The 22,758-nt window shown below is 42.3% G+C and overlaps 1 protein-coding gene across 1 annotated transcript in view; it reads right to left on the bottom strand.

The window, feature by feature from the left end:
* PRTG (protogenin) overlaps nt 1–21,101 on the bottom strand; it is a 182,738-nt gene extending 161,637 nt beyond the window's left edge. The window contains exons 1-2 of the mRNA XM_068272524.1: nt 21,015–21,101; nt 5,007–5,309 (exon numbers count right to left, since the gene is read on the bottom strand). Of these exons, the coding sequence (XP_068128625.1) occupies nt 5,007–5,309; nt 21,015–21,030 (319 nt within the window). The 5' untranslated portion in view covers nt 21,031–21,101. The remainder of the gene's footprint in view (nt 1–5,006; nt 5,310–21,014) is intronic.
* Nucleotides 21,102–22,758: the final 1,657 nt, after the last annotated feature.

Raw genomic sequence — 22,758 nt, forward strand, 5'->3', positions numbered from 1 at the left:
GCTTTATTACACACGGTAGCTTCTCACCCAAGGCGGTCCATATCAGCCACTGCAGCCAAGTTAAATCTAGTGCATGTACATAGCTTTAAGCCTCGTACACACATATGAGGCATGTCGCCCAGCGGGGACAGGGACCTGATTCCTCATGAAACATTGCAGTGCCGGTGCTGTACAGTGCCTTCTGTTGCTATGCAGGGGGTGGAGGACCGATGGAGTGGTGCGCTAGTGATGTCAAGCTGCAACCAGGGTGAGTGGGGAGAACAATGTTCTCGGCCAAATCAATCCACCAGCCGGTCACTGGACCAGGTGTCCGAGGGCATCGGTGGGCCTCTGCACTCATGGATTCTCGGCAGAAGCGGTCGTTATTAGCTTCTTCAACCGATTTTCATTTAGCATGTGTATGAGGCTTCAGAGGGAGCCAGGCTGTAGAAGCCAACATGACACAGACTTTTTACCTTACAAACACAGTTAGCCCCATACCAGGCCTGCCAATTCATCCTTTCAGTGACTGGTATATGACACACAAGCACCATGACTATTTGTAGTCAGTGCTTTACCTGTACTTAATCAGTCAGAGAACCTGCAGTTTCCCAGCAGAATTCATCATCAAAGGAATGCATTACCATTTCAGTGGCTTTAAAGTAAACGGAGTGTCATAATGCAGAGTATGCACAATAGCTGCCCATATCTCAGTTAGGAACAATAAAAGGCTAGGGATATTAGGGACTCTTTATTGTTGATCCAGCACAGACAGAGGTCTACAAGCAGAGAACATTGACTGAAGAAAATATTTTAAAAGACAGATCTTAAAAAATAAAAAGTGTATATGAGCCAAGCATGTCTTTTCATAATGCGGCCGGCCAAAGCAATGTCTGAGGCAGGGAACACACTTGACTGTTTTCATACGTGTTTTCTGCACAGAAAAACTGAGAGCTCATGCTAATCAATGGACTAGTTCACACTTAATGTGTTTTGCGCGCGCAGAAAAAAAGCCTGACATTCTGCATCACGGTTCTGCACACTTTGTCAGTTTTCTGTGTCAATTCCATCAGCTGCTGTGAAAAAATGCGCGCATTTTTCTGCATAGAAACACACTTGGTGTGCAGAAAACGTATGCAGAAAATTGCACACAGAAAACTGAAAGTCAAGTGTGTTTCCTGCCTCAAAGATGCCTGCATGCCAGACTGTCCTCTGCTGTCTATAAGCAGCTGAATCCATAGGTGTCAATATTAACAGGATAAGCTGGTATTCCTCACCTGCCAGCAGATTGATAAGATTTTCTGCTGAGATCATTGGTGGAACCACAATTAAGGTGGCCATATACTTAGAGGTTGCGATGATTCTGTGCTTTGCTCATTGTCAAACTCCAATAAGTGTGGCGCAATAGCTGACTCTCAGAGACTAATGCAGTAACTAAGGCATACTGTATAACATGCTTTTTTCAAATGATGATGCAGAAGAAGAGGTACTATGCAGACATACATTTCAAAAATGGTGCAGGTAAATTTGGGCGCAGGGTGAACCCGAGAGATGGCTCACTCTGATCTAGCTATTCTACTGCCTATTTACAAATCTATTCCCCTACTAACTACCCAATTATTCATCTGGCCATATAAGTCGGGCTCCGGCTATTGCCGGCCACCGAAATTAACCCCACTTTTATCGTAATTTGGGCTTTCGCTACTGCTGGTGCAGTAGTCAGTGAGCGCTGCTATTGTCATGATTCACATTACGGCCTATGGCGGTGCCCAAATCCCAGCCACTGTGCTGCGCTGAATGAGCTATTTTGCTATTCAGACCATAACAATTTACATACTGGGCCACTAGTTGCAAAACATAAATACCGTAATGAAAATCAGAATAAAAACAAGACGCAGCAGAACAATAGCGTATTGCAAGTTTTAGGATTCCAAATCGTCAAGGTCATGCGACGCCCCTGAACTACAGTAGTGTATTGTAGAACAGTAACTCACATGTTGTGATTTCGCTCCTTTTGTGTAAGTGGAAGTGGGAGTTGCCCAATGCTCATCTGAACAGCCAATCACTGAGTCTGGCCGAGCCATAGAGTAATGCGTCTCATCAGAATGAAAACTGCAGCTGCTTTCCTTACCAGGAAGACAGCAACTATTTACTAACTATGAAGACATGAAGTTCCTGTATGACTTGAGTGTATGTTTCAGGTATCCACCTCCAAGCAGTTATTGTTTTTATAGTAAAACCCCGACCTACATCTCTGATCTGGTCCACAGGCACATACCAGCCCGCCCCCTCCGATCCTCCAATGACCTGCGCCTAGTCGCACCACGCATAACTCAGTCACATGCACGATTGCAGGACTTCCCTAGGGCTGCCCCTACTCTCTGGAACTCGCTCCCACCAGCCCCCACCTTTAATACCTTCAAACAAGCTCTCAAGACTCACCTCTTCATGCTCGCATACCCCCCTACACCAGCACCATGTTCTGTTAGACACCCTCTCAAAAGTTGCACCTATTGTCTCCACCCCCACCCTTAGATTGTAAGCCTCTGGCAGGGCCCTCCTCCCTAGTGTTTCCAGCTTGATTATGCAATCTTACTGACAATCACCCCTCTTGTTGACTAGAACAGTCTCTATTTTGACCTATGACACTGTATTGTTATCAAATCATTTGCATGATCTTGTTTTGTTGTGAGTTTCCGTATGTTCTACGTTGTATGTTAACCCATTTATTTATTGTGCAGTGCTGCGTAATATGTTGGCGCTTTATAAATACAATAAATAATAATAAAACTGTGGGCAGCTCAATGGCTAAGTGGCTTGCATTCTCTTTGTAATATCTTACAAATACTGCACAACCAGATTGTAAAGTGTGTCAGACTAGGATTTGTTGTGTCAAGCCTGACATCTCTGGGTGATTAAAGCCTTTGTCTACTCTCAGGTATTTTTTTATTACTTAAAAAGGTGATTAGGGTTCTGTTCCATTACTTGCACAATTTTCATATTTGATGCAGCAGTTTCGGACAATGTCCATTGCACCAGTCAGGCACACAAGTAAAGGATCTGTGCACAAGAGCCATCACATGACTTTGCCCACCTCCTCCCTCTGCTCCCACCTGCTGAACACATGGATAAGTCGGTTGTGGACAGCTCTGTGTTTACAGGAAAATGCTGGATGTTGCCCCTCCCACTTCCTCTGAGTAGTTTTGGGATAGGGAAATCATTTTGGACAGAACACAGACTGCTGTTCAGTATAGTCAAGCAGAATATAACATTAAGACAGGACACTGAAAACTCAGCAAGCCAGATAATTAAAAAAAAAGCAAAACATTGTGCATTGTGAATTAATACAATATGTATTAAAAAAAAAATCAGCTTGAACTAGGCCTTTAACCAGAAGCCCTGAAGATGAGCCTGAATAATACAACCATCCGTATTAGCTAGTACTTGTATAAAAAATAAACAGGCAATCTATAGGTGATTATACACGCTGGATACAAAATACAATGTAAGGCAATAAACTATTGCATGGGAACGGCTAGCCTTCGATTTTGAAATCACACCTTCTGTTTATAGCCAACAATAATAGTGAACGTGGAAAGAGAGATGTTATCAAGAGCAAATATGAAATAGTAGGAAGCAAGCTTGCTTTTGAAACAGGGGCTAATGGAAAAATCAATCAGTTCAGAGCCTTGCTTTTACAGCTGCAGATAAATGTGTAATCCTTAAGGGTACTCTATACACAACATGTCATATGGGAGAAACCCATTACACTTCAGAAAACTGAATGAAAGGGAATCCATGTGGCAGATCACACAAGTTCTGGACTCTAAGGTCAGGCAATCAAAGATAGCAGTATTTAGAACACAATATAACAATCAATATGGCTCTTCTGCCATTTTAACATATCTGTCCGGCGTGCTTTGATATACGTAATACAGCGGAAGAGAGGGCGTAGATCAGAACGTGACAAACAAGGCCCTGGCACATCACAGTCATGTGATCGAACTGAGCTGTGTTATGTGAAGGTATCTGCAGTCACGTCTCTACCCTGTGGACCTGACGTTAATGTAGCCAACGTGCTCTGTTCCTGACTGACAGAGTCTCCATTTAACAGTCAATTGATGGACTCAAGTGTAAAATAAATAAATATATAAAATGTGTCGGTGACTGCTGTGTGTGCTCACACATGTCATTAAACAGTCATCTCTTCCCCTGATGAAATTGAAAAAACTGTTTTGCACACCTGACCTACATCTAATATATTAAAAATGCATTTGCTGTGTCGTTTAATTTTCTCATCCTTGGTTTCAACCGTCATATGCTTTCAATGAGTGGATTTAAAAATGTCCGCCATGATCAAAGGCTTAGGATGACTGTTGCCCTGGTAACATGCTCTCCTGCAGTTTGATTTATTAATTTACAACACACTTGTAAATATTCTGGAGCCAGCATAAGCCCAATAAGGCGGCTTAGGGAATTTGGTATCAGGCTGTCATAGTTTGTCAAAAATAAATCTACTCCCTATTCACAATTAAGCCTTTCAAGAGAAATTGTTCAGTAATAAGATGGGTAATAAACAAAGATATATGAAGAATAGAGGAAATCATAAGTAACCCAGTAAAGCAGGGCTCGCATTTTTTTAAGTGTCCACTGTCAGGTGTCACAAGTGTATAACCCTCACCTGAGTCATATCAGAACAAAGGGAAGCTGTTGAACAGAGTTTATGTGACTGCGGTTATCAAGATAGATTTTTATTTTTTAATAAACCCAGGCTATCCTGGATAGTTTAAAATGAAGACATTGCTGTGGGTGCAAAAATGTGACTGCACTATCCATGATACACTAACCTTTGAGTGTCCCACACTATATTCTAATATGTCCTAGGCCTAGGCGAAGGTTGTAAACTTATCCCACAGAAACTTCTAGGCCAGGGTTGTTGTCTCTCTTATGTTGCGTGCAGTGCTCTCCACTGTTCATCAGCCTCAGTAAAGCAAGCCCTTGGACTAAAAGCAAATACTGAAACTTACTTGCTAATGAAAGGTGAGCCCTTTGACTTAAGACGGCACCACATTTGTTCATCACCAAGCATTGGTAATATCCTTCATCAGACTGCTCTCCTTTCCTTCCTTCCACCTCTTGGATGTACAAGGAACCATTCTGCAAAGTCAAGATCCGTTGGCTCTCTACAATGTTCACACCATTTTTCATCCATGTCACAGAGATTGGCGGTTCCCCCTGAGCGTGACAGTCTAACATCACCGAATCTTTTCGTGACACCACTGTATCCGAAGGCTCCTTCACAAACAACAGATCGCTGAAACACGAAGAGCCTGTGTAGAGGAAACAACAACACAAAATTACACACACACAAAAGCAAGCAAATGAAAAGGATCATAGCTGAAAATCTTCTCCACTTATAAATGATTCATCCATTAGTAAAGCCCAATTCTAGCAGAAAGAAAAATGTCTTTGGCCTCAATTCACTAAGCTTCTCTCCTGTCTTTAATAACTCTTCTAGAGTTGTTACCATGGTGATAAGGCATGTAGTATTCAGGAAACATTTTACCTCAGGCAAACCTAAAGTTAACTCTTCTGTCTTTAAGTTAACTCTTTAATCCTTAAAATAACTCCAGAGTTAAAGACAGGCTGTTCATTAACTGTGTGTGAAAATAACTAGAGGAGGTAAATTAACTACAGAAGAGGTAACGTAAGGAATGAAGAGATAAGATAACTCTCTTACTGTGTGGAGGTAAGTTTTATCTTGCCTTATTATCTCCAGCATGATCTTAGTGAATTGAGGCCATTGGCCTCAATTCACTAAACTTATCTCCTGTCTTTAATAACTCTTCTAGAGTTGTTACCATGGTGATAAAGCATGTAGTATTCAGGAAACATTTTACCTCAGGCAAACCTAAAGTTAACTCTTCTGTCTTTAAGTTAACTCTTCAATCCTTAAAATAACTCCAGAGTTAAAGACAGGCTGTTTATTAACTGCATGTGAAAATAACTACAGAGGAGGTAAATTAACTACAGAGGAGGTAAAATAACTACAGAGGAGGTAACTTAAGGAATGAAGAGATAAGATAACTTTCTCTTATGTGGAGGTAAGTTTTCTCTTGCTTTATTATCTCCAGCATGATCTTAGTGAATTGAGGCCATTGTGTTTTAAATAGTGTGATAAGGGGAAGAGCCCTTAGTTTTAACTTCTGTTCTGTATCCAGGCAGGACACAGAAAATCTCTTCAAGAAACAAAAAAAAATAAAATGTTTTTCTTTTGTTTAAATGCTAACAAACACAAGAGGCCCAAACATAATAAAGCTGACAGCACTCAAGTACGCTCTATCTAACTCAGGGGTCTCAAACTCAATTTATCTGGGGGCCGCAGGAGGCAAAGTCAGGATGAGGCTGGGTCGCATAAGGAATTTCACAATCGCGGCGCATCGCCGCCTCTGCCCGCCCCTCTCACTCTTTCTTCACAGAGAGGGGCGGGGAGAGGCGGCGATCCGTGCGGCGGTTGACATCAGGAGGGGCAGAGCTGAAGCTGAAAGCTCTGCCCCTTCCAGGAAATGCCGGCGGATTGCCCCCCGGGCGATTTGGGGGCTCTGCAGCCCTCGTTTAGCGGCGGGGATGCAGTGGATTACTTGGGAGCACTGAAGCGAACTATAAGGAAGCTTTTGCCAGTGAGGGCCACAAAATATTGTATCGAGGGCCGCAAATGGCCCGCGAGTTTGAGACCCCTGATCTAACTACTTATAGATTGATCAATTCTTCCAGAATAAATAATCCTGCAATAATAATTCACAAACAAATGACTCATTTATTAGGTAATTGAGGAGTACTTTTTTGACTGGCTGGGCACATGATCATGTTCAGCCAATCTGAGAAGTACAAATTGGTCATATGATAAATCAGTGATGTGCTTCTCCATAAATTTCACTTGCAGGAGAAATTCTGCCAGGAGACGTGATTATCTCTATCAGCGTATGGTAATGTTTACATTGGTGGTTACATATCTGTATCTCTATGAGTGGCTGATTATTTCATGGTAAAGTCACCAATGCTGTATAACTTGCAACATGTGTCACGGTATTATTTTGCAAGTAAAGAGAATGAACAGTGAGTGTTTTCTTTTTGTTCATTTATAAAAATTTACTAGCCGACCCGCGGCGTAGCATACGCCGCATAAGAGGGCAGGAAGGGGGTATTGGGCACAGCGGCGGGGAGGGGGGTTGGAACCACCCCTCACCTGGGTCCCCCATGTGCGCTCCCCCTCCTGCTTAAGCTCAGCAGGAACCCCCCCCCTGGGTCCCCCATGTGCGCTCCCCCTCCTGCTTAAGCACAGTAGCAGCCGCCACTATTAGTAAGAGGCAGCGGGCGGGGATGACTCACCTCTTCCGTGTTCCATCGTGCGTTCCACTGTCGTCACTTCCTGCAATGCCGCACACTGTATTGGTGTAATTTGCCTTTTTAAAACAGAAGGAAATCTGCAATAATTCAGCTATAAGTGAACATTTGTGGTTACCCACAATGCACGGCTACTAAATATGCAAATTACCCCTTTTCCCCCTTGGTAAGCCAAGCAAGCATCCAGAGCCGCTGGTGTATAGGAAGCATATAGCTTTAAATGTTACACAGTTATATCAAATCCACATGTAGACAGCCTGTTTCAGACTTTTGGTCCTCATCAGTACATGGCAGGGATTGATAGGGCTGTATGAGATAGGGTTTGGACAAGCACAACAGAGTAACCAAGCAGCTCAGGGTGACCCAAACCACTCGGAATGTATAGGGGGATAAAAGAGACCAAAAAGACCTACTAAAAAAAGCAAAGCTTGGTGTAATTTGCCTTCCTAAAACAGAAGGAAATATGCAATAATTCAGCTATAAGTGAACATCTGTGGTTACCCACAATGTACTGCTACTAAATATGCAAATAATTCCTTTTCACCCTTAGTAAGCCAAGCAAACATCCAGAACCACTGGTGTATAGCAAGCATATAGCTTTAAATTTTACACAGCCATATCAAACCCACATGTGACAGCCTGTTTCAGACTTTTAGTCCTCATCTGTACATGGCAAGGATTGATATGGCTGTATGAGATAGGACTTGGACCAGTACAACAGAGTAACCAAGCAGCTCAGGGTGACCCAAACCACTCGGAATGTATAGGTGGATAAAAGGGACCAAAAAGACCTTCTACTAAAAAAAAATCAAAGCTTGGTGTAATTTGCCTTCTTATGCTGGGAATACACGGTTCGTTTTTGCCTTCGTTTAAACCTTCGTTTTGATTGTGCCTTTTGTCCTTTTCGATCCCGAAATAATCGGTCATACGGTTAATATCACCACCCACGGTTTCGTTTTTTTTTTCGATTCTGATGGTTTCGTTTTTCCAATGATCGAAGGCTGCAAAGAAACGAAACGAAAATCCCTTTTTACAGGGACGGACTAACATAAACGAATATATAATCGATCTGAACAGCCATCAAGCCTACCAATGGCTCGATTAGATGGATAAAGAGAGATAATATCAAACATGTTCGATCACTAGTCGTTCGTTTTTGGGGTCTATTAATCGAAACTATAATGAGATTATGACTATTTTCACATACGTTTTCAACACTCGATTCGTTTACCGAACGAATCGAAGGTTTAAACGAAGGCCAAAACGAACCGTGTATTCCCAGCATTAAACCAGGGCTGTGGAGTCGGTACAAAAATCCACCGACTCCGACTCCTCAGTTTAGGATTCCACCGACTCTGACTCCTCTAATTTGCATATTACAATCTTGTTGATTGAAAGAATGTAACATGAAATTTGTCTCTTAACTACCAACGCTTACAAATTTTAAGACAACTGAAGTGAGAAGGATATGGAGACTGCCTTATTTATTCCCTTTAGTCATAGACTAAAACTAGTACTTGGTAAGAGCACTTGTAAAAGGTACAGGCCAGAACAAAGAACATCTATCAGGCCCTGGGCAATGTAACAGTGGGTACATGTAAGAGTGATGTGCAGGTACTCTGCAGGGGAATAAGGAAATTCTTCCTCTATTACACATTCTTCATGCACAATCTGAACCAGGTTTATGGGTGATAGACAACACCTCTGTGTTCAATGTGCACAACATTCTCAGTGGATTCTCTGCAGCTCTGTGGGGAGAGCATATGTAGAGTATAGTACTACTGTGTAACAAAGTAAACCTGAGACAGATGAAATTAAAGTTTTATACATACCTGGGGCTTCCTCCAGCCCCCTTCCGGCTAATCAGTCCCTCGCTGTCCTCCTACGCCACCTGGATCTTCTGCTATGAGTCCAGGTACTTGAGCCAGTCTGGCGTAGTGCGCAAGCACACACTCCGCCGCCAGGAGCGTACTACACCTGCGCAGCACTGTTGTGCAGGTGCAGAATGCTCCTGGTTGTGAAAGTGGCATGCGGCCGGACTGCTCTGACTGGCTGAATTACCAGGACTCATAGCAGAAAATCCAGGCGGCGGCGGAGGACAGCGAGGGACTGATTGGCCTGAAGGGGGCTGGAAGAAGCCTCAGGTATGTATAAAACTTTTCTTTTCATCCTCCTCAGGTACCATTTAATTCGTAGTCACCAAACCAAATTTTAACAACATATCAAATTATTTGATTTCATGAGCAAAGAGTGCATACATTTGCATAAATCAGAATCAACACAGAATTATTTCCATCTCATTGACCATCTCTATTAGTGACACAGCTACACATCAGGCTTTATACTTACAGCATAGATGTTTAGTATATATAAGAGATTCCTGTGTACGCATCATATATACAGTCACAATCAGATGTGTATATCTGACTTTAAAAATACGGGGACTGCTTTATTGAAGCAGCTCAAGTAACTAATTTTGATTGGTTTATTTTATTTTTGTGAACTAAGTATAGCTGTTACTGTATGTATAAATTATTTATGATGACTATTATCTGAGAAATAGAAAATTTTATCATATTTTCTATTTTAATTACAGTTTAAATTCATTAGGAGTCGGAGTCAGTGCATTTTTTCCCGACTCCGACTCCAGGCACCCAAAATTGCCCTGACTCTGACTCCACGACTCCGACTCCACAGCCCTGCTTAAAACAGAAGAAAATCTGCACTAATTCAGCTATAAGTGAACATTCGTGATTACCCACAATGCACCGCTACAAAATATGCAAATTATTCCTTTTCACCATTGGCAAGTCAAGCAAGCCTATAGCTTTAAGTTTTACACAGTCATATCAAACCCACATGTGACAGCCTATTTCAGACATTTGGTCCTCATCAGTACACATAGCAGGGATTGATAAAGCTGTATGAGATAGGGCTGTAATATGTACGAACAGAGGCGCTAAGCAGAGTAAATCAATGTTCTAAAAATGATAAAAAGAGGGAAGTCGAGGTGGACTTACCTCCCTCTGGTAGTGGACATATACTCAAATGCAGAGTAAAAATATATATACAATTTATTCACCACTCCATAAAATCGCAACGCGTTTCGCGGTCAACAGTCCCGCTTCATCAGGCAGTATAGGAGCATAAAAAACTGGTTCAGGTCCATAAAGCGTGTGAGGCGCTCGACTTCCCTCTTTTTATCATTTTTAGAACATTGTTTTACTCTGCTTGGCGCCTCTGTTCGTACATATTACAGCACTATTAAGTCCACCCCTGGTGGAGGGGTTCTTTCCCCATTTTTCTATCTACAGAGAGCGACTTTTATACCTGAGTGGGGTCAGGTACTAATACTCCCCACCTGCCTGTCAAGTGGTTGCCTGATGGTAACCCACCTTTGTGAGTATAAGAACCTTTGACATTATTTTATATATTAAGCTTACCAGACAATATTGCACTATTGGGCTCTCGGTGTCCTCTGTTTTGTTTTTACAAACTGTATGAGATAGGGCTTGGACCAGTACAACAGAGTAACCAAGCAGCTCAGGGTGACCCAAACTACTAAGAATGTATAGTAGGATAAAATAGACCAAAAAGCCCTCCTACTAAAAAAAAGCAAAGCTTGGTGTCATTTTCCTTCTTAAAACAGAAGCAAATCTGCAATAATTCAGCTATAAGTGAACATTTGTGGTTACCCACAATGCACTGCTACTGAATATGCAAATTATCCCTCTTTGCCCTTGGTTTGATATGACACTACTTCTTCTTCTTGCTTGGACCAGCCCCTTCTTCTTGCTTGGACCGGCCCTGGGGGCAGGGCGCTACTTCTTCTTGCTTGAGGCTTCTTGCACACAGGGACGTTACAGGCGCGCGTTAGTGCAGCCTGTAATGCTCCCCCAACGCACAGCAATGTAACACAAGTGGGCTGTTCACACTGCCCACGTTGCGTTACATTGTAGCGCAGCAAAGTGCTGCATGCTGTGCGTTCTACAAGGCTAAGCCGCGTTAGACTGTTTGCACGTGCTAAGTCATGTTGGGGAGGAGGGGAGAGCGGCCGAGCACATGGCTAATTAATATTCACTGCACTCAGTAACGTGCAGTGTTTACTTCCTGGAGCGGCCGCTCTGTGCGGCAATTGGCCGGGCGGGACCACGTGATGCCGCATGCGTCCAAGAGTATGCATCACGGACGCCAAAGTGAGCTGCACAACGCGGCTCACTCCGACGTCCACATCAGAGAGCACCAGGCGTTGCGTTAGGTGCACGTTATGTCCCCTAAACGCAACGTCCTGGTGTGTAATTAGCCTGAAGGTTGAGGCACTTACTCTATTATATACAGTGGGTTGCAAAAGTATTCGGCCCCCTTGAAGTTTTCCACATTTTGTCATATTACTGCCACAAACATGAATCAATTTTATTGGAATTCCACATGAAAGACCAACACAAAGTGGTGTACACATGAGAAGTGGAACGAAAATCATACATGATTCCAAACATTTTTTACAAATAAATAACTGCAAAGTGGTGTGTGCATAATTATTGGGCCCCCTTTGATCTGAGTGCAGTCAGTTGCCTATAGACATTGCCTGATGAGTACTAATGACTAAATAGAGTGCACCTGTGTGTAATCTAATGTCAGTACAAATACAGCTGCTCTGTGAGGGCCTCAGAGGTTGTCTAAGAGAATATTGGGAGCAACAACACCGTGAAGTCCAAAGAACACACAGGACAGGTCAGGGATCAAGTTATTGAGACATCTACAGCAGGCTTAGGCTACAAAAAGATTTCCAAAGCCTTGAACATCCCACGGAGCACTGTTCAAGCGATCATTCAGAAATGGAAGGAGTATGGCACAACTGTAAACCTACCAAGACAAGGCCATCCACCTAAACTCACAGGCCGAACAAGGAGAGCGCTGATCAGAAATGCAGTCAAGAGGCCCATGGTGACTCTGGACGAGCTGCAGAGATCTACAGCTCAGGTGGGAGACTCTGTCCATAGGACAGCTATTAGTTATGCACTGTACAAAGTTGGCCTTTATGGAGGAGTGGCAAGAAGAAAGGCATTGTTAACAGAAAGCATAAGAAGTCCCGTTTGCATTTTGCCACAAGCCATGTTGGGGACACAGCAACCATGTGATAGAAGGTGCTCTGGTCAGATGAGACCAAAATGGAACTTTTTGGCCAAAATACAAAACGCTATGTGTGGCGGAAAACTAACACTGCACATCACTCTGAACACACCCTCCCCACTGTCAAATATGGTGGTGGCAGCATCATGCTCGGGGATGCATCTCTTCAGCAGGGACAGGGAAGGTGGTCAGAGTTGATGGGAAGATGGATGGAGCCAAATACAGGGCAAACTTGGAAGAAAACCTCTTGGAGACTGCAAAAGACTTGAGACTGTGGCGGGGGCTCGCCTTCCAGCAGGACAATGACCCTAAACATAAAGCCATGGCAACAATGGAATGGTTTAAAACAAAACATATCTATGTGTTAGAATGGTCCAGTCAAAGTCCAGATCTAAATCCATTCGAGAATCTGTGGCAAGATCTGAAAACTGCTGTTCACAAACGCTGTCCATCTAATCTGACTGAGCTGGAGCTGTTTTGCAAAGAAGAATGGGCAAGGATTTCAGTCTCTAGATGTACAAAGCTGGTAGAGACATACCCTAAAAGATTGGCAGCTGTAATTGCAGCAAAAGGTGGTTCTACAAAGTATTGACTCAGGGGGCCGAATAATTATGCACACCCCACTTTGCAGTTATTGATTTGTAAAAATGTTTGGAATCATGTACAGTTTTCGTTCCACTTCTCACATGTACACCACTTTGTATTGGTCTTTCACGTGGAATTCCAATAAAATTGATGCATGTTTGTGGCAGTAATGTGACAAAATGTGGAAAACTTCAAGGGGGCCGAATACTTTTGCAACCCACTGTATATAGATTCTAAAAAGACTTCTAAAAATATGTTTTTTTCACCAGGAAAACATAAATGCAAATGTGATCTTTGGCTGAGTATAGACTATATAAATGAGGTAACTGATCAATATTGCCCAGATGTTGATCATTTACCACCATGATGCACTGATACACTACACATAACATATCTCAATATCCCTCTCGAACCACAGCTGCAGACTTTGTACTAAGCTTTGGAGTCATGCATGATTGGCTGTAGTGGAACCACATGACTTGGCTGTTAAAGTGGACCTGAACTCAGAACTCCTCTCTGCTCTAAAAGATACACAACAGCATAATAACCTTTAAACAAAAAAACCATGTATTTGTTATAGCTGATACAAATCCTAAAATAAGTTTGCACAGTTTCTACTTCCTGATTCATGGAAGCATGAAGTAGACATATTGTCACATTTCAAATGGGCTTATCTGCTTATCTGCCATAGGCAGTCATGTGACACAGGGGAGGATCAAATTACAACTTTTGATTAGACACAAATGAGGGGGGATTAAACAGGCTAAACTATCTAAATACATTCAGGGTGCATTTCTCTATGTTTTCCCTCTGTCCTGTGCAAGAGTTCAGGTCCACATTAAAGTGGACCTGAACTCTTGCACAGGACAGAAGGAAAACAGAGAGATCCACCCTGTATGTATTTAGAGAGTTTAGCTGTCTAGTTCCCCCTCATCTGTGACAAATCATGTGTAATTTGATCTCTCAGCTGCATCAGCTGAGGAATCTCTGCAACCTTGGCAAAGTAGCTAATTTGTTAACACAGGGTGTTAACCCTATGCCTGCTTCCATGAAAGCAGGAAGTAGACACACTGCAGATTTATTGCAGGATATCTATCAGCTGCAATAAATAATTTTTTTCTTTAAAAGTTATTATGCTGTTGCTTATATTTTAGAGCAGAGTGGAAATTTTGAGTTCAGGTCCTCTTTAGGCAACCAGTAAGTAAGAAAATACTCAGAGTGATTTTGGCAGTGCATTTTTACCTACTTTTTGGTACATTTTCAATTGCAGAGTTCTGAAAAGTTATATTAAACAGAAAATAAAACACACATATCTGATGGGAGGACAGGAACATTCAGAGGAGGGTCAGAAAGAATTAGGTGTTGGAGGGGTTGGAGAGGTCCCTAGGTGAACTAATTAACATATCAGGTTATGTAAATGTGGTTCTCTAAACCAGTTTTTCTCAGTAAAGGATATATGCATTCTAGGGGGGGCCCTTCAACCTAGTCATAAGTTCACTGTACAGAGTGATATTATGCAGGAGAACAGAGGCGCCAAGAGGATAAAAAGGAAGCTAAATGAGCTTAAAAACCAAATTCTTGGTAAATAGAGGAAGTAGTGGTGGACTTACCTCTTTCAAGTAGACACACAACGACTGTAGTAAAGACAGTCAATATATTTTATTTATTAACTCTTTACTACAGTTGTTGTGTGTCTACTTGGAGGAGGTAAGTCCACCACTACCTCCTCTATTTACCAAGAATTTGGTTTTTAAGCTCATTTAGCTTCCTTTTATTCTCTCTTCTCCTGCATAATATTGAGTCCACCCTGGGTGGAGGGTTGAACCCCCTTTTTCTCATCTACAGAGAGCGACTTCTTATTCCTGAGTGGGGTCAGGAAAATCTCCCCACCTGCCTTTACAGTGGTTGCCTAATGGTAACCCTGGTTTGTGAGTATTAATATTTACTCTATCTAGTAAGCAGGGCTGTGGAGTCGGTCCAAAAATCCACCGACTCCGACTCCTCAGTTTAGGATTCCACCGACTCCGACTCCTCTAATTTGCATATTACAATTTTGTTGATTAAAAGTATGTAACATGAAATTCGTCTCTTAACTGCCAACGCTTAGGAATTTTACAAGACAACTAAAGTGAGAAGGATATGTAGACTACTATATTTATTCCCTTTAGACTAAAACTAGTCCTTGGTAAGAGTACTTGTAAAAGGTACAAACCGGAACAAAGAACATCTATTAGGCCCTAGGCAATGTAAGTGTGGGTACATGTAAGAATGATGTGCAGGTACTCTGCAGGGGAATGAGGAGATTCTTCCTCTATTACACATTCTTCATGCACAATCTGTACGTGGATCAGGCCCGAGGCAATGTAAGTGTGGGTACATGTAAGAGTGGTGTGCAGGTACTCTGCAGGGGAATGAGGAGATTGTAAACAGACAACACCTCTGTGTTCAATGTGCACAGCATTCTCAGTAGATTCCCTGCAGCTCTGTGGAGAGTGCATATGTAGAGTATAGTACTACTGTGTAACAAAGTAAACCTGAGACAGATAAAATTAAAGTTTTATACATACCTGGGGCTTCCTCCAGCCGCCTTCAGGATAATCAGTCCCTCGTTGTCCTCCTCCACCACCTGGATCTGCTGCTATGAGTCCAGGTACTTGAGCCAGTCAGGCGTAGTGCGCATGCACACACTCCGTCGCCAGGAGCATACTACACCTGTGCAGCACTATTGCGCAGGTGCAGAATGTTCCTGGCTGTGGGAGCGGCATGTGGCCGGACAGCGCTGACTGGCTGAATTACCAGGACTCATAGCAGAAGATCCGGGTGGTGGAAGACAGTGAGGGACTGATTAGCCTGAAGAAGGCTGGAGGAAGCCCCAGGTATGTATAAAACTTTACTTTTCATCCGTCTCAGTTTCTCTTTAATTTGTAGTCACCAAACCAAATTTTAATAACATATCAAATTATTTGATTTCATCAGCAAAGGGAGTGCATACATTTGCATAAATCAGCATCAATGCAGAATTATTTCCATCTCGTTGACCATCTCTATTAGTGACATGGCTACACATCAGGCTTTATACTTACAGCATAGATGTTATTTAGTGTATATAAGAGATTTCTGTGTACACATCATATATACAGTCACAATCAGATATGTATATCTGACCTTAAAAATACGAGGACTGCTTTATTAAAGCAGCACAAGTAACTAATTTTGATTGGTTTATTTCATTTTTGTAGACTAAGCACAGCTATTACTGTATATATACTGTATATATACACATTATTTTTAATGACTTTTATCTGAGAAATAGAACATTTTATCATATTTTCTATTTTAATTACAGTTACAAATTCATTAGGAGTCGGAGTCGGTGCATTTTTTCCCGACTCCGACTCCAGGCACCAAAAATTGCCCGACTCCACGACTCCGACTCCACAGCCCTGCTAGTAAGTAGTTGGTGTTCCTTGTATTTAACTGTACAGAGTGAGACATTTTATAGGAAATGTCAGCCAAATAATGCTGCCCCGTGATCTACTTTCCTGGGGCTTCCTTCAGCCCCTTGCAGCCGACATATCCCACCCCACAGCTCTACTCCCAGCCGCCGGCCCAGGGTCCCCGCCGGTGCAGAGGCCAACCTCAAGGTCGTCCTCTACGGTGCCTGCTCGAGCACCGCTGTCAAGCAAGTCCACGTTGTCTGGAGTGTACTACGCAGGCGTGGACAACGAACAACGTGGACTTAATTGACAGCGGCGCTCGTACAGGCACAGTAGAGGACGACATTGAGGTCAGCCTCAGCACTGGCGGGGACCCAGGGCTGGCGGCCAGAAGCGGAGTTGCGACGTGGGACATGTCGGCTGCCCCGGGTAAGTAGATCATGGGGTAGCATTATTTGGCTGACATTTCCTTTAAGTAAGACATTATTTATAAATATGTTAAAGTGATCTGTGTAAACTCATTTGAGCTGCTTATAATATGTAGGATTAGCTGCAAAACAAGTATTTACCTTTAGGGCAGGCATGTCAAACTGGTGTTCTCTGGTCCACATACAGCCTTTAATACCTTTAATATGGCCCTCTGCCAGTTCAACAGTTTATACTGAATTAGTCCCTAGACTGGTTTACTAGTCAGTAAGACATTTGCTCATGTACTTTTAAACTTTAAGAGTACTGTACTCACAATGTAATGTCCTCAACATATTGTAAGGCAATGTTTTGATTGAAACTCAAACTATTGGGTTGCAGGGAAAATCACACTGCCTAGAGGAAATCACTGGAAGAACAGACAAACTTCATGCAAATAACAACAATAAGAATAAGAATTCTATAGCGCTTTTCTCGCAAAGGACTCAAAGCGCTTAGGCACTCTCAGATTCAGTAGTTCCTTGTCTGGGATTGGAACCTGAAACTCTTATCCTGCTCAAATGAAGGTTTGTAAACATGTCAGCTGGAAGTTGCTCAGAGCGTACGATGAACTACAGAAGACCGAGTCGTGAGCTACGCGTCTTCAGCAATGGCACCCATACAAACAACATTGTAAACTACCGATGAATGCTCAGATAATTTGCTCTCAAAACTAAAAATTGCACTCTTCTTTCTTTTCACGCAGCCAAACTATGCAAGTGCTTTATTTATCATCTACCGATTCCTGATTTACACTTTAGTAGGAACGATTGTTGGCCAAAACGATCCACTAGGCAGAATGGCTGAAGGGACAGAGAACAGTCATTTATTGTTGTCTTGTTCAGTTGTTAGTTTAAATTTTATATAATCAGTCGATCATTTGTTCCTTTTGAACAACTTCCATCTGACACATGTACAAAGCTTGAGTCTTCTCTTAGGAGTTTGTATGCCTGCATTGGGGGAGGTACCAAGGAGAACTTACACTACCCTGTAAGGGTAATTGGTAATCAGAAACGCTGCTTTTTTGGTTAACATAAATATTACACACAATACACTACTACTTGTAAAGCCTTTTTGTGGCTGAGGGAATCTCACAAAATGTTACTTTGATACAACTAAAGTAACAGAGTACAAAATAAACACAAGTCACATGTTATCAGTCTCCTAAACTTGCTGTCAAATTGTTGGGATTGTTTCTCAAAGTAGCACCTGTAGAGGTAAGATAAAGTTTCTTATTTTCCTACAAACACACAAGGTTATAGCTGTTTACCTAACACTAGTAAAAGTGGCACAGTAAAAAAAAAGATGAGAACTCACAACATGAGGTTTCGCTATCATTAACAGGGAAACAAGGGCAAAAGCTGTTTGCTAATTTTACAAGCTCGTCACCGAGATCCTAAACAAGGAAAGTCATAAAAGGTTTGATTTTACAAGAAATCATTAACATCCCTTCCTCTTTATAAACAGGCAGGTTTTCTAACCTTGGGGAAATATTTTTCTCCCTTACACACCCATCTCCTTTAGCCTAGAAATCATCTCACTGACAAGTGTACATTTAAATAGGTTGTAGTACCTTTTTATGGGTACTTCTGTGCTATGGTTAACAAGCACATAAATATTAGATTGATTAGCTCTCTGTACAATCACTTCCCCAATGCTCATTGGAAACGGTTTTAGTTTGTCTTTCTCTATGCTGTCTGTTAATGGTTCAAGACTTTCTTATGTATCTATTCTTCTTCAGTGCAGCTTTCACTGATGTCACTAAACTTCTCAATTTACTTAATTCTTGCACATTAACAGATAATGTTAAATTTTAACAGATTTAGGGACAAAGCAACTTCCTAACATTTGTGACTCTTGCTGCTGGATCTCAGCAGGAGAGGGATTAAAGAACCTTTATTTCTAGGTTTGTGTATTGCCAACTGTTACAGAAATGCGGAACTAATTGGCTGCTTACTGTCTGATGCAGTGGGGATTACTTAATTACCCAATACACATTTTCTAACCTACAGATCTCTCAAAGAGGTAACATCTTTTTTTTTTTAACCTAAACACAACAGTCCTGGTTTCTTCATCCATCACAGCCTGAGATAAAAAGAAATCAGGTAATTCAAACAGCCCAAGCCTTAGGACAGTCTCTGTTGCCATGCTCTTTATCACTACTCTTCATCTTTGTTTTTTTTTTTTCAGGGTATTAAGGTTTAAGGTGACATATATAAATAGGTTTGGGCTCCCCATCAACTATTGATTTTTTCAGATGAAGATCAATAGTTCAACTCCTGAGAAAGCACTATGTAATCTGAGATATTTTACCCAAGATTCTATACTTTTAAGGTAAACACGTCTTGAGCTCTTCACTGCTAGCTGCAGAAGTGTGAAATCCCTCACAAACAAGCTTTATCTGATCCCTGGGTCTTAATGGCAGCTTCAATCTCATCTGGCTTTTCTCTCTGTATTTTAGCACTTTCTACAGTGGCATGAGTGTTAATTGGTATAATGCAAAACTAATGTGGCAGTCATGGACCAATGACCAAGCTATAAAGGTGTAATCTAGTAAAAAAGAAAAACCATCAGTGATACATAATCTGTGTCATTAATAATATCTATGGCCCAATCTGTGAAATTTGATTTGTAGAGCTGACCAAGTGTGAAGCTTACTAACTCAAATAACTCAAATAAGATGTTAAGGGGTGGTCTGATAGCATGTCTTGTAAACCAGCCCTGACATTCTGAAAAGGTATAACCAGTAAATAACCTCAAAATACATTAGGTAATACTATTAGCAACCAGGAGGTATTCATGTTAGGTCTCCTCCATAAAAACAAAAGGAAATTAATATTCTAACACACTTGCTGACCTGGTAAACAGACCCAAACACTCACAAATATGGGAAACTCTTTAAGTACAATTATGCCTTCCTAAAACAGAAAGCATTTGCATGCATTCTGCTTCCATGCACAAGCAATTATCCCCATAATGCATCACTTTGAGTGAATGTGTAAATCATTCTTGTTCAATCTCTACAAACATCCTGGCAGTTCTGGCTCTCCTTGAATGAACCGAGTCCTCTAACACTGTGTATCTACTATTAAACTGTATTAATTCTCCGCTATTAATGCTTAGTCAGGAATATTCATTTTCAAGCTGGAGAAAGTGAATTTCAAAATAGAAGACACATCATAGGAATACATTACACAAATCCTTATACCTATATAATAAAACAATACAAACACGTCCAGCCTTATAATACCTATTGAAATGAAACTTTGCAATGGCAACACACCATTGGCTACTAGCTCCATGAATAATTTAGTCACAGTAGCTGCTGTAATAAAACTAATATTGACAGTCATACTTATGCCATCTAGCTCATTATGCATGTTTCTGCAAAGCAGGGATTACTAAGGGCAATCAAGCAAAACAAACTGTCACTACAGCAGGCTAAAACATACATAAATGCATCTCAATGATGTATACAGCAGCCCAGCACCAATATATAACAGCCATTCTGTTTGCATGGGATCCACAACAATACACCAAGAAGGACAAAGCCACAAAACAGAAATACAACTGCTAGTACATCTGATTTATTTTAATTAAATCTATTCAAAATGTATTTGATTTGAGACATCAATGGGCAATCAAGCTGCAATACAAACAATATAAAATTATAGAGGTACGAGGGCTATAAAAATCATTATGACTAAAAATGCACATTTAAAACAATTTAATAAGAAAACATCAGCAATGACTCTAGTCGTGGGTTCACCTTAGCATACATGCAGGGGAATACATCAAATGATGCAATGTGCCTGGTATGTAATGTATGATAAGCCAGCAGTGACCATTCCTAGACAGTGTGATGCTATGGGCTGATTGCAGGACTCCCCCTGTGCCACTAGGGAGAGGTTATCTCACCGCAGCGGACAGGCATAGGAAGGCGACATGGCTCACTTTCACCGGCAATACTCCAAAGCAAAACTTTTCCTGCAGAAACCCCCCCTTTGCTCTCACCTGGAAGGCTGAGCATGGCTGCCCAGCACAGCAGCCCCAGGGCCATTCTCCTGCTGCACGCTGCCATTCACCGGGACTCGGCTGACATGCTACAGTCCTCCTCGCACTACTCGCAGCTTTCAGGCTCTCTATGGCTCGCTATAGGCGCCTCGCAGCCCTTCGGGACTTTTTTTTCCTAGAGCTCCTGCGCAGGCACACGAGGCAGAAGGAGGCGGAGGGAGTAGTGCATAGAGGTGGGGGGCGCTGGACAGAGGGACAGGGAAACCTTGTTGGAGTGGCTATAGGACTACATAGTGCATCCTCTTCAGAGAGAGGGGGAGGGGACAGAGCTGAAGGCATGTGCTGTGTATGTGTGTCGCTGGCAGCAGGGCACAAGGTCACGGGACTGGGGTAGCATTCTGTGCCTGGAGCTCTCACTCTCCTCCCCCCACAGAGGACATCAATGAACGCTCCTGGGATGCCCTCAGATGCCCCCTTTGTATGTGAATAGGACTGTCACTGACTGATTATGTGAAAGTCCTGCCTGGATAAGGGTTAACCAGGAACTTTGCAGAAGAGGCACGGGCGCAAGATGGGTCCATCCTGGGGACACGCAGAGCTGCTACTGACACACCTCACGTATGGTGAGCTGTACGGTCCCCTTCTTCAGTCCTAATTAATAATCGATTCATTGCGATCATTGGGGACTCCTGTGCAACACAAATGTAAGCTGTCTAGCAGGATGTGCCTGTTACTTGTAATGCACCCTTCCATAGGATGAATTGTCTGAAGTGGATCATTCTGAACATTTCAATCTGAATTCAGATGAGCACTTGTTTGTTCTTCCTTTTTAAATATGATTGCCACTTTTAATGTGCCCTATTTATAAAAGGATGATCATTGGTCACTGGCTATTTGTTTTTGAAGGCAGGTATTTTTATTAATGAAGGAACTTGACTATATTGTGAGCCCCTCTGAGGGACAGTTAGTGACAAGACAATATACTCTGTATAGCGCTATGTAATATGTCGGCGCTATATAAATACTTTAATAATTAAAACTTGCAATCTGCAGTTCCATTCACTTGAATAGAGATAGGTTACCATTTGAGCAGGACCTCAAACGGCCTGCAGGAGCAAGCAATGTAGTGTCCGCTCCGATGGTCTGCTGCAGTCTGGTTGGTGTCTGAGGCAGATGTGTTTCAACCACAGGCGTAACAATAGGGCCTGCAGCCCCTGCTCCCGCGGGGGGCCCAGGCCCGCTCGGGGCCGTTTTGTGGGGGCTGGAGGGGTGGCAGCATGAGAGGAAAGCCTTGGCCACCGTCGGCGGGGAGAGGGGAAGTTCCTCTCCCTCACCTCGGGGCTCTCCCCTCCAGCTTAAGTTACAGTGTGGGCAGCAGCGGGCAGATACATACCTTCCGTGCGTTCCACCGCATACTCCTCGCTCTAGTGTCTGTTGTCACTTCTGGAAGTGACGTCAGACGCTAGAGCGAGGAATATGCGGTGGAACGCACGGAAGGTATGTATCTGTCCGCCGCTGCCCACACTGTAACTTAAAGCGGAATATAACCCTGCATTTCAACTTTGCTCTAAAACATTATTTACAGTATATTATATGCAACCAGCATTTTTTTTTTTACTAGACCAGCATTGGAAGGGTTACACAGGGCTTTAAAGTCCCTAGAGATTTCTGCAACCGAATCCGAACTTGAGTTAGATACTTTTTGTTTACAAATATGTGTTTATTATGACTCATCTCTCTCACT

Source organism: Hyperolius riggenbachi, chromosome 3 (genome assembly GCF_040937935.1).
Source record: "Hyperolius riggenbachi isolate aHypRig1 chromosome 3, aHypRig1.pri, whole genome shotgun sequence".
NCBI classification, from domain to species: Eukaryota; Metazoa; Chordata; class Amphibia; order Anura; family Hyperoliidae; genus Hyperolius; species Hyperolius riggenbachi.